The 13,493-nt window shown below is 39.6% G+C and overlaps 1 protein-coding gene across 1 annotated transcript; it reads right to left on the bottom strand.

Annotated features, from left to right (window-relative positions):
• Window positions 1-1,988: 1,988 nt before the first annotated feature.
• grxcr1a (glutaredoxin and cysteine rich domain containing 1 a) lies at window positions 1,989-5,230 on the bottom strand. The gene is made up of 4 exons (XM_014019608.1): window positions 4,725-5,230; window positions 3,748-3,987; window positions 3,600-3,665; window positions 1,989-2,331 (listed from the first exon to the last, which is right to left on the bottom strand). Exons 1-4 carry the CDS (start codon window positions 5,121-5,123, stop codon window positions 2,152-2,154), a joined length of 885 nt encoding a protein of 294 aa, XP_013875062.1. The 5' UTR covers window positions 5,124-5,230; the 3' UTR covers window positions 1,989-2,151.
• Between the last annotated feature and the right edge of the window lie 8,263 nt (window positions 5,231-13,493).

Here is a 13,493-nt window from a genome sequence, read left to right as displayed (position 1 = left end):
GATTCATACATTTATAAATGTCATAGTTTATAAACTAAATATTTTACTTACAAATTAAATATTTAGTTAACAAGATAAATATTTAACTTGTGACTTAAATGTTTAGTTTTCAGCTAAATGTTTAGCTTGAAACTTAAATATTTAGCTAGCAAGTTATGTATTTAGCTAGCTACCTAAATATTTAAGTTACATATTTAGGTGGCTAGCTAATTATTTAACTTGTTAACTAAATATTTAATTTGTAAGTTAAATATTTAGTTTATAAACTATGACATTTATAAATGAATGAATCATATGGTGGAAAAACTGACTTTGAAAAACAAATCTGTTCTTTTTTTCTTATAAAAGGTTAAATAAAACAAAAAATATTGGTGGTAATTTTTGACTGTGTAACTTTACAAACAGCACCCCATACATATCCTTGAGTTTTCACACTGTTTGTCAAGAAAATGGAATTGTTTTGTTTGTCTTGAGAAAATCTGGGTTAAATTATTCAGTAAATTATTCTTCAGGGAGAACAACACACCACTGAAACAACTGTTAATGGTTTTTTTACAAAGATTTTAAATCTCTTTTTTTTGTATTTCTGGGATTAAAAAAAACAATAAGTTATAATTGCAAGATAGGTTATATTTCATATGTATAACTGAGTTCTACTAATATTAGCATCTCATACATTTATGAGATCATAATTTTGAGATGCTAAGTCATGCTTATGTCAGATTTTTTTGATATGCTAAGATATAAGTATGATATGTGAGGAGGATAATAGTATCTTTATTATAATAATTAAAGTTTTTGTTCATGCACCGTAGAGAGTTGAGAAACAGCTCTCCATTTAATAAACAGTTTTGTTTGGGTTAAAAGGCAGAGTGAAGAGGAAAAACTGAGATGGGAAGTTAGATATAGAAAATTTAAAGGAATTTGTGGCCCATGAACCACCATTTGTGACAAAAAGGTGTTTATTACCCATTTCCTCTGTAGACTAGAAATGTCTCTAAGTCAAAAATGCTAAGACAAGGTATTATCTTATAATTATGAGAWACTGAGCCATAGCATCTTCTTCTAGGCATACCTTAAATGCTTGGTCATAATTACAAGACATCCTATAAGTCGGAACAAAGAAATACTGAGCCCGAGCTAACTTAAGTCACAAGTTTTGAAATGAAATAAGTCAAGATGCTAAGTCTTGATACTTTAATTTTATGATGCTGTCAGGAATATTAGATGTTAAGTCACACTGAGTCATGATTTTAAGATTTGAGATGCAGATGGAATGTTAAATCATGATTATGAGATGCTATTTACAAATCAATTGAAAAGCAGGTACTAAAAAGACTTCAGTTATACTTCTGTTTTCAATCGTGGGAAAGGCTATGAATGTATTTGAGCACATGGGGCCTGATTTTATTTGTTATAACTTTAAAAGGGTCAACAATAATGAGATAACGACCTGTTTTTTTAATATTGCCTGTAAAATACTAATAAAAGTCGGCTTTCGACCACGTTTTGGTTTCAGTTTCATACTTTTTAGCTCATATGGTTTCCTTAAAGGTTTTGCAGATTCCTTCAATGAGTGTTACAGAAACAAAAGTATCAATCCTGACAGTTTTGTTCTTGCTTCTACTGCAGAACAGTTTTTAGAACAGATTATTTTCTGATGGTATTAGTTGGGTCTCTTGAATGTTATTAGTACTATAAGTTGWTTTCTACTTAGGTTTGGCTACATCTTTGTTCCAGTTTGCTGCCTTCTGCAGTCTGACAATTGAGCCCGTGACTTTCGCTGTTTGTCCCGAGTGTCTGTTTTCTGGAGCTGCGTCTGATATGGGATTAGTGACAAGAGACTTGTTAATTAGGGAGCCTCCTCACTAACGAGCTCAGATTTCCCAGAGGGTAAACCAGTTCACGACCCTTCTGTGGACAGACTCAGACACGCAAGAGACTTCATCATCTACGCGACAACACGTTAACATCAAACAGCAGAATCATTAAGAAGTTCACAGATTTTATTAGAAATTCCAATTTTACAATGGCCATGGAGAAAGATTCCTGCCGTGCGTTCTCCCGCCCGTGTCGCAGACAAGTTCAGGTTTCAGCATCTTTGCTCCTGACGAGGAAGSAGGGATGTTTGGTCCAGGCACTTAAACATCCTCACTGGCTGCAGCTTGCACAGGGCTGCAGGCCGTTCTCGTTGCAGGAAGTGCATTTGAGGGCTTTGAAGGAATCTGTGAAGCAGTTTCGAAACACAGACATCTTGCTGCCATGGCACATGGGGCACGGGATGAAGGCGAAGCCCCCGCAGGTCTGGCACGTCTGGGGGTGCTGTACCCTCTAAAAGTGAATGAAACAAACCAATCAGTGACCTCCGCCCCCCACATCAATGTTTGCTGACATGACAAGCTACGCCTCCTGTTAAATGGTTCTAACAAATAAATTCACGTTAATATTTTATGATCCGTGCTTCATTTGGGTCACAAAGCCAAGACTGAASAATGATGTCCGGTGAATCTAAGAGAAACATTTGAATTATTTACTTCCTGTTTGGATCAAATCAAAGGATTGACTGGAACTGATGCCCACAGGAAATCTATCTGTTTAGACTGAAATTATTAATGCTGAGCCAGCGTTCACACCACAGTTTCCCTGTTTTTATCTGTCTAGWGATCTGATTTCAATGCATAGTTTTTAGTTTTTTAGTGTGTAGATGATTCAGGTGATGGATGCCACAACTTTTGACTTTGGAACATTAATACTTTTCAAAATGTTTAGCTTTATTTACAAACATTTCCACCGTAGAAAATAATTTTAATTCCTTCCAAATTCTGCTTTGATTCTGTTACTTTCGGCTTTTAGCCAACGTTTGCAACGTTTCACTTGAAGCTGATCTTTTGACACTTTTAGCCAGCTTTTTGATACTTTTAACTATCCTTTTGCAACTTTACATTCTAGATAATTCTAGCTTTTGCCTAACTCACTCYTGCTTCAGTTAATGCTAATCGCTAGTGTTACTTTAAGGTTTAATATACAACAAAATGTAAATAACTAGATATTGAAATTTGATATTGTTATAAAAAAATAACATTTTTTTTACTCACAGGACAATTATTGGATTTTTTTTACAGTTAAAAAAATAAAATAATAGTAAAAAAAAAATAACACCAGGCAGAAATTTGTTATGCTTTTGCAACTTTTAGTGTCTAGTTTCTGATTAGTTACTTTTAGCTTTTAGCTAAACCTTTGCTACATTAACTATTAATAAGCCTACTGCTACTTTTAATTTTGCAACTTTTGGCTTTTAGCTAGCATGTTGCTTTTTTAGCTTTAGTGTTTTGCTTCTTTTAGCTATAGGGTTTACATTAGCTTGTGGCTAGTTTATTGCTTCTTTTAGCTTTTGGCTAGTGTTTTGATTTTTAGCATGTGTTCTTCTTCTTTTTGCTTTTAGCTAGTGTTGTGCTTTGATTACAGCTTTATCAAATCATTTTCAGCTTCTTTAGCAAATTTCAGCAATCATTCACCACTCAGCATTTTCACACAAAATGCCCTTTTTTTGGGGTTAAGGGTGGGATTTTTTTATCGTATTCACTGGAAACGACACCAACCTCTATTTTTGTGAGAAGATCTTGCAGCTCTCCTGATTCATTCATGCCAAGTATCTTCTCAGCACCCTGCAGAACAAGTGGGACGTCAGAACCATCTCGCCTGACTAAGATACTGATATKTATTCAGATCAGGGTGACCTGGCCTGACCCCGAGGTAGTGTCCATCTATGAACACGACTGGCAGTGAGGGAGGTTCGCCCACACGCTTGCACCGCTCCTCCAGCTCCTTCCCGTACTCGCTGTTCAGGGCGATGTTCTTCTCCACAAACCTCACCCTGTGGTTCTGGAAGATCTTCCTGACCAGCTCGCAGCGCTCAAAAGTTGTCCTCACCACTCGGAAACTGGTGGTGTAGATCACAATCCGCCCAAACTCCAAGGATAATCCCATCTGGGAAGAAGAAAACACAGAGTGTCCAGCGTTCAGTGTTTTTCCCTGCTTATGTGTGTTTGTTAGCAAAATATCTCATGAACGACTGGGTAGATCTTAATGAAACTTACAGGAAACAATCATTGGCTGTGCCTCAACAACAAATTCACATTTGAAGACTTGAATGAATTGAAATTGGCCACGACAGCCGACTGACAAAAATGACTCTAATTCCTTCAATTCTGCAGATATTTTGTTAAAGTTTGGTATGATTGTAGCTGAGACTTATTCAAAACACATACTGCGCTTTCCTCAAAACAAGTCGACGTTTTTGTCTGCTCATGAAACAAATGACAAATTTTAAATGAAACTTTCAGAAACGAATCATTAGATGTGCATCAAGTGATTAGTTTTCTGAACCAATCCAACTGAAGATGGCCGCCGCAGCTAAGTGAAACACTTTCCAATTGTTTCTGAGTTTTTACATCAGGATTGCGCTCAGTAGCTGCAGACTGATGAGCAGCAGTCACTGCAGGGACACTGGAAAGCAGTGCTGAATTCATTAACCTGATTAGTTTCTCCTGAAACGCTTAATGAAATGCATCATTAATCTTTAATTGTTCTGTGACCTCTGCTGTGAGCTTCTGTTCTCATTCCACACCTGCGTGTAGCTTCTGTCAGACAGGGAACGGCCCTGAAGCCGTTCAGGCGTTGAGGTGATTAAAGGCGACAGGTCAGAGCAGAGCCCAGGTACTTACAGCGTTAGGAAGGTTTTCAAAGAGCGCCTGACCCGCGCTGACTTTGTGTTTGACCCCTCTAACCGTCCCATTTTTACTGAGGATGTTGACCCTCTTGGTGGTGAACGTCCACTCCTTGGTGGCCCCCGCGTACACGAGCAGTTCATCGAACTCGCTCCCGCTGTCGTCCAGCTCAGAGCCCAGGTATCCAAACAGGTGTCCGTGGACGTCCCCCGTGGTAGAGGGGGTGCTGGCCCGCTCTGCATCCGAGCTGCTGGTGCAGTCTGAATCCAGGGAGTCCGAGGGCCCCTCATCCTTGAACATCTCCTTCAGCACCCGACCGCTGTTCCCTGAAGCCACGCGGAACCTCACCCGCCTCCGTGGCCTCTCCTGTCCTGCCGTCGGCTCTGTCCCCTCCATCGCAGACCCCCTGCTTCATTCCTCCTCTCATTCAGAGGTAAACTCTTCAGCTCTGACACACCGTTTGGTTCCTCACGGATTACTGCCAGCCCTAATCCTCCACTGTACACAGAGATCTAAAAGCGACTGTAAGCCGTCTTCCAGTCACACTGACCCAACCTGTAAATAATACATGCATCTCTGCCATGGCAACCAAACACGCTGATCTCAGGTAAAGTGATATCTTGCTGTGAAATATTCATCACACTTTACAAAGTTTTCACTGAAGCTTTGGCAGAAGACTTATACAGTCTGACATTATACGCTTTAATCAAACCAATAAACATCTCCCCTTCTACAAAACCTGTGATAAACCACCAGGGAAGAAATCAAATTTTTCTTATGAATGTTTAATTTAAGGTTTAATATATAACAAATGTAGTGTTCCTTTTATAACACCAAACAGTTTCTGGAAAAAAGTTGTTTGAAAATCCTGAAAACAAAAAGGCTTTCTAGCCTAGATAAAAACTGCTGCACTTTTTTCCATACTTTGGGCCCAGAAAATGGAAATTTTTGTTTCCTACATGGCAATTTGCTGAGGATCTATAAGATACTTTGTGACTGATAACCTGAATTTCAGATATACATTTATTTCATAATGTGATCAATTGTAATCATTTACTTTACACAGTAAGAGAACCAACAAGTTTTTAAATCCCAATACTCACACTCCCACCCTCGTTCTGCCCTTGTGCACTTCAAATGCGCGTTCATGTTTAAGGGTTTGAGTGCGTAGTGTGTCCCACATTCTCCACATCTGCCCTTCGCCCTGCCCGTTTTGGGTACTATTTCCGCYCTCATGTGAAGTCCGCATTTTTACAGACTTCGGTGAAGTGTATTACCCACAATTCATTGCTGTATGTGACRTTTTGAATTAAAAGCCAGACATATGGCAATGTCCAAGGAGCACCTTCCAGTATAATGGTGGCAGTAATGCACTTAAATTATTCTGCCAACCACCAATAAAACCAAAAGAAGAACTTATAGAAGTTGGTTCTCATACTCTGAYGTATAAGCCTCCTTCACTTCATGCGCTTTCTTCTCCTAAAAACAATTATTTTTTGTAGTTTTACTATCAGTTTTAGCAATACAAATGCCAAAACAGCGACTGGTCCCACCGAGTTGGAAGTCGCAGTTGAGACGCAGAAGCGCAAGTTGATGACGTAATCTGTACTGTCCCAATTCTCAATTTTTTTGCACGCTTGTAACCTGCAGACTCGAACATTTATGTGCACTTCGACTGAATCCRYACTTCACAGAGGGGCGTAGGGTGCGCTCTGAGCATTGGGACTGGGCCTTAGTGTTTGTTTCTTAGTGTTTGTTTCTAGAACTTACTTCCTTGTTTACTATGACATCATATCCAGAGGCTGTCCAAACTCGAAGACTCCTCCGATGCAGCCGACAGATGTGTCCTTCTTTTTCCCCGATTTAAAGGAACAGGTCCGATGGATCCTTCTCGGCCCACCATATCCCATAATGCGTTGCGGCCGACCAGAGATGATTTTCCTGCTCAAAATGGTGGATGAAGCAAGAGAAAGGATCCATTTTAAATAAAAATCTGGCGGTATAAAAATTAAAACTTCAAGCGGTTGTGTTGTTAATACTTTTGTAATTTATATATACATTTTAATATTATTCTTGTCAGATCAAACAAGTTGGTATAGTGAAATGAACATACCCCGACGGCAGGTCCATTAGTTCTTCAAATATTGTCTTTAAGCTAATTTTGTTGTTTTCCAGTCTTCGTGGTCTACCTAGCCCACCTAGACCGGGTAGGCCGGGTCTTTCAGAGGACCCAGCCTCTGAATTTGGACACAGTCATTGTAAGAACACATTTCCTGGGTCACTGAAGCAAAGGTGGATTTGGAAAATAGACCAGATCTCAGTTATATGTGGTTAGTTCTACATGTCTGTAAATAAATATTCAAGTCTGACAACTGAATTAAACTCTTGCACATAATTTGGTCTCTGGCAAAGCAATGGTTGGGGTGGCCATTGGGGTGGCCAAAGATTTTTCATTGGTGGCCACGGTCACCCCTGGCCACCCCCTTGCTCTGCCCCTGGTTCAAACTCATCAGATAATAACTATTTAAAACTAGTCATTTTGTTAACTTCATAGACAAAAACTGAAAAGGGATTTCACAAGAGAAGATTCTGATATCTGAAGTCTTTGCCTCCCATTTTACCACGTCAGTTTACACATTTTATTACCACAATTTCCCCATTAGTGTTGTGGTTAGGATCTTTTCCAACTAGAATTTTAAGAGTTCAAGCGGTAAATATTTAAGTAAGAATGCAGAGATTTAAAACACGAGCAACTTTAAACACCGACATGTTTTACTGCAAAGTCAGACAAAGTGACCTTTAACATCATCATCCTGCACAGGTGAAAAGATGATGCGTTGTCCATGAGGTTGAGACAATGAGGGGACATTCATCAACCAGAGTGAGTGCAGGTGTTCTCTGAGGGGACCCAGACATGGTCAGACAGTTTCCAGTGTCAGTGATACGAGGGGAGTGTCTGCAGAGACGTCTCAGACAGGTGTTCTGAGGAACAGGTGATGAAACAGCTCCTGGAATCGTCACACCTGATAGCACAGTTGGGATGGCCCCTTCTCCTTTTGACAGCTGCTGTTTGGTCTGTAAGGTAAAGCTTCACACACACACACACACACACACACGTATGCCCAGCTATACATTTGGGGACATTCCATTGACTTCCATTACATTCCTACAGCCTAAAAGGCTAACCTCACAGGTACCTACCTGACCCTAAAACTAACCCGAACTCAATTCACACCTTGGTCCTAAATCCAACCCCSAAACCACCAATGGCATTTAAACCAAACGGGGACTCAACTTAGGTCCCCAAAAGCACCAGTTGTCTCCAAATGTAGGCGTTTTGTCTTAAAATTGCCCCCAAATGTCACCAAAAACAACCCCCCCCACACACGTGTGTGTTTCACCATCTTTGTGAGGACTTACATTGACTTTCATTCATTTCTAGAGCCTAATTTTGACCTCTTACCCTTTCTCTCAACCTAACGCTAAATCTAACCTAAACTTTATTCATACTGTACCTTTTAAACCTAACCCCCGTCGCACAGATGGGGGTTTCCCTTTGTGAACTTGGCAAAATGTCCTCACAATGGCAAAAATCAGCACAAGTGTTTCCTAATGTCCCAAACATCTCCACACAAAGTTATCCAGACATGCGCACACACAAACACACTTTCAAGTGTCTCCACTGGAAGTCCCTCCAGCAACCAGTCAGCCTAAGATTTAGTGATAGTGACATCTTGAGGTAAAAGCAGTAATGTGGGTCTGACTCTGTGGTTCTGGGTCTTCTTGACTCCACGTCAGACTACTGCAGAGACACCAAGGCATCCTGTGAAGACCTTTTATTTTCCAACATCTGCACAGTTTTGTTTTGCTTCCTGTGATTGTCTGCTCTGCTTTAGTTGTTGCCCCGTTTTATTATCAGCCCCTTTAACATTCTACTGGGGCCCAAACAACCCAGTCTGTCACGAAGCTTCCCATGTTGGCATAAAAACAAGCTCTAAAAAATTTAGATCCAATAAAAAGGCAACACAGAAAATGGGCCATAATTTAATAAGCTTTGATCTTTTTTTCTACATTTTTCTTTTAAGCGTATGTCTGCAGAGAAACCCTAAATGAAAACAGAATCTGACCTGATCACACGTGTTTCATCTTTATACAATCAGTGTCTACACAGCCCCATCTGGACCTGAAATGCTCCCTGTGAGTGCACCCACACACACATAGACACACACTTTCAGTGGGTTGGGAAAGCATGACTGAGAGGTTTTACTTCAGCATCAGTCTTCATGATTTCTTCCCTCAGGAAACATTCTGCTCAGCACACCTTTAAATATAAACTGAAACATGAACGTGTTGTCACCTCTAAACATGACTAACGAGACGAAGCTGGCTGCAGAGGACATGACGGACCGTAGAACTGCCTCCTGAAGACCAGCTGAAACGTCACCCCTGGACTAGAATTTGGTCCCCTTTTTTTTCTCTCATTGTCTGAGTAATGGATATTGTGTGTTTTATTTTGTAGTGGAAGAACATTAAGATGCAACATAATTTTTTTCATATTTCTTTTTATGGACGTAAATTCCCATCACACTCCATCTTTTACTATTACTGTTCTAATATTTCACATAATTTTATAGAAACCTCATTAGAGTTTCTGCATTTTAAATTGGGTCATCACTGTCACTTTCAGTTTATTACACTGCTCCTAAAACTTAAATAAATCAGTCACGGTCTTTACATATTAAATTTTCTTTTTAATGATTTTTTTTCACATATAATTAAAGAACAGTTTAATCCCAGACCAGCTGCAGTGAAACTAGTTTCAGCAGGTTTTCTTGGACCGAACGGGCTCCGGCGTGAACACAAGTTAGGGCAGTGGTCCCCAAACTTTTTGTCTTCTGGCCCACAAAATATTCATGGCAAAAACTTGTGACCCCAAATATTACTGGTCTGAGTACACAAACTTTGTTAATAACCCTAAAAACACAGGCTTTTGACAATCTAAACAGCTTATACACAAATATAAACACTTATTGTTACTTATTTTGTGTTTTTGTAATAATTATAGAGAAAATATTACATCAGCAATTATTTTATTACCCTTTAAATTGATTTCTGGAGATTATCCAAGGTGCTYCATGACCCATAATTGGGTCCCAAGCCCAACTTTGGGAACCAAAGTGCAGTGGTTCCCAAACTTTTCAGCTTTTGACCCACAAAATAACAGTAGCAGAGACCTGTGCCCCCAACTATTTTTGGAGGATAAACATTTGTATCAGGTCAACAAAACATGGGCATAGTAACAATATTTTTATACTACATTTATCCATTTTAAATATACTAACCTCACTCCTTTGTAACAACTAAGACAAAAACGTAATTAATTCAGAAAATCTTTTCAGGACCCCACCTTGATGTTTAGGGACCCCACTTTGGGTCCCGACCCCAACTTTGGGAAACACTGAGTTAGGGCACGTTAGATTCTAAGACAAGCTTTTGTCTTGTTAAGCCTCCCAACAACAGGAAGTGGACGTTTTTATCTAAAGTTTATCGTAATGCACCCCTGCCATGTTTAGTCAGGCARCCATTTTATCTCACTTTAACACATTTAAAGCAACCTGAAGAGCTCGTCTGGCAGCTCTGCTCATGAGTGATGAAAATGTGGCCTCAATTGGTATTTAAAAAGCAGTTTACATTAATTTCACAACTGGGCTCAGCTGCAGAAGAGAGGTGAAACTCCTAAGAGAAACGGTTTTAATTTTACGGTTTTAAAGAACTGGGCTTCAGTATTTTGTTGACTTTCATGAAAGGGATTTTATAAAAAATATATTTAGGATTGAACTTTTTTCCTTATAACCCCACATCTTGGTGCAGATGAAGAAGGTGTTGTCTAATGACTCTGCAGTCACTCTGTGTTTATCAGCAGCCTTCTCCTGACAGCAGATCAGCCTCCACAAGAGGGCAGAAAGCAATTCAATTACCGCTAAATGTCACAGCCACTCCCTCAGGAGCTGCAGGCGCAACATGAAAGATGGAGCCGCATCCAGCATCTCCCACTGATCAGTCCTTAGAGAGCAGTGATGTCTGCACTAAATCAAGARAAAAATCTGCAAACTRAACTACGAAAGCTTTTAAAAGACGTCACGCTCAGAKTWTGTGTTGTAAACGACTCTCAGCTACTACCACACCAAACTGCAGCTCGATATCTGTAAAGTTAATAGAGTTATGGCCATTTTTGTCTTAATATTGATTAGCTGAATACCATCCATCACTGACTTTACTCCATATGTTAATCAGTTGAAGATGCCCGTTCAATGATTTATTTTTAAAAGTCTTTCTTAAAACACATCCAGAAATTTACAAGATTATTTTGCTAACAGACAAACAGAGTTAATCAACAGTTAAAGCCAACATTATAAGGAAATATCTTGTTCAATAGGTAATAGTTTAAAGTATATTTTTGGGACTGATTTGCAGCWTTTATGACACTAAAATTTGGCTATTGAGTAAAATTTATCTGTAAAGGTGACTCTGTCGGACATATTTAATAACATTAGTTATGAAACCATCAACCAAAATAAATGATAAATATACATTTGTTAAAGCCTTGTTCATTAGTCGGATTGTACTGCAGCTGACAGATCAACGTATTAAAAAAGCAGTCATGTTCAGACTTAAAACCCATTAACATTTATTCTGAATGGAGCCCAGACATACTGYATTTCCAGAGATAATGATTTCCTGAAGAAGACGTTGAATTCTTTTTTGACTTTGAACTGAAAAACTGACCTTCTTCTGATCAGCAGAATGAGAAAAGTGTGCAGACTTTATTACTCTCCTACAGATTTCCATCTGTGATCTGAGCTGACAGGTGTACCCACATGTCATCACTGACTTCAGTCACTCATCACATTATTGATGTTTGTTCGACTTTTCTGCAAATGACATTCCTTCCCTTCGCCTGATTGTGTTGTTTTTTTTTTTTTTGTTAATTCACACTGTTTTACAAATTGTCCCTTGTGACTTTCCTAATTGTATTTCATGTTTCACCATTCCATTTGGCTCCCTGTCAAATTTTGAATAGAATTTAAAATATTACTCATAACATACAAAGCTCTTAACAACCAAGCTCCATCATATATTAAACATCTTATTGTTCCATACTTTCCTAACAGAGCACTTAGCTCTCAGACTGCAGGTTTACTTGTGRTTCCTCCAGTTTCTAAAAGTAGAATGGGAGGCAGAGCTTTCAGTTTTCAAGCTCCTCTCTTGTGGAATCAACTTCCAGTTTCTGTCCGTGAGGCTGACACTCTGTCTGCTTTTAAGATTAGACTGAAGACTTTCCTTTTTGATAAATCTTATAATTAGACTTAGGTTTCCTGAATTTTTCTTCATTTCTGCTGCTATAGATGTAGACTGCAGGAGCACAAACTGAGCACATTTCCTCACTCTGCTGTTTAGTCTCTCTTCTCTACATGTTTATTGAAATTATTAACATGTTTTTTCTTTTTGTCTCTTTCCAGAAACAGGTGTACCTGGACCAGTTCTTCTGTGTGTCTCTGTGTCTCTTTCCTGTCCCCCAACCAGCCGGTCGAGGCAGATGGCCGCCTGTCCTGAGCCTGGTTCTGCTGGAGGTTTCTTCCTGATTAGCAGGGAGTTTTTCCTCTCCACCATTTGTACAGGATGGCAGACTGTGATGAAGTGATTCAACACAATCTGCTGGCTTCTTCTTTAGATTGTTCTTTTTCCATGTACAGTGAGACAACGTATGTCGTGACTTGACGCTATATAAATGAACTGAGTTGAATTGAATTGAATTTGTACTTCTTCTCCAAATGAAACAGCCACCCAGCTTGGTGCKGAAGGGCCTTGGTGGAGGGTTTTATTTTCTCCTTAGTTGTTCCATTGACTCTGCAGTTTAAGATCTTCATCTTTGACAGCACGCTGGCCTGTTTCACAAACAGCACAGTGAATGGGRTTTTAATTATTAAAACCGTGACCTTATTGAAAGCAGGGAGCATGTGGGTCATCAAAAATATAATTCATCTCTGAGGGATGGAATTCACTCAGCAGTTTTTCTGTCTGGACCAAAGGGAGCCCTCCAACCAGCACTGCCAGCCTCAGGGCGACGCAGAAACATCATTTACACAAAGTCAAAGCTGTTTATTTATGTGACTGCAACAAAATGCATGCACTGGAATATTGCTGACTTTGCAGCTGAAGTCCTTTTAATTTAGCTGATTGAAAAAAAAAAGGAAAAATTAGCAAATCAAGACATTTGCTTTATTGAATTAGCTTTATTTCCCCTGAATTGAAGGTTTGCATAACGATTTGTATGTTTCACAGGATGGAATACAAATGTTTGGGACAAAATACACTAAAATAGGTCAAGTCCCTAATTTGAATCAAGTTCATGCCCCAGAGCTCTCCAGGAGTTTTGTTTACCAGCAGGCAGAATGAAAATTTACACTCTGCAGCCTATCGCACGTGTGAGGACGGGGTATCAGTAAACGGTCCGATAAAGGCTCGGAGCAAACTGATWACGACCCGTCTGCTGTTTGCAGTCCACACGGATACCAGCCGTGGTGGAAGATCTGGGAAGCCGGTTGAATGAGTCATTGTTTGGGCCGGGTTTGCTGTAAAGGCAGAGAACCAGAGCGGCTCGCACACAATGGAGGAGGCAGGCTTCTTGTCACTGTTGCTACGCAACTGTGGGAGCTACAGACCCAAATCCCCATGGTGGTGAGCTGATGTTGAATTAGGTGGAGT

This window comes from Austrofundulus limnaeus, unplaced genomic scaffold (assembly GCF_001266775.1).
Source record: "Austrofundulus limnaeus strain Quisiro unplaced genomic scaffold, Austrofundulus_limnaeus-1.0 Scaffold224, whole genome shotgun sequence".
Classification (NCBI taxonomy): domain Eukaryota; kingdom Metazoa; phylum Chordata; class Actinopteri; order Cyprinodontiformes; family Rivulidae; genus Austrofundulus; species Austrofundulus limnaeus.
This window is presented reverse-complemented; position numbering and strand designations above follow the sequence as displayed.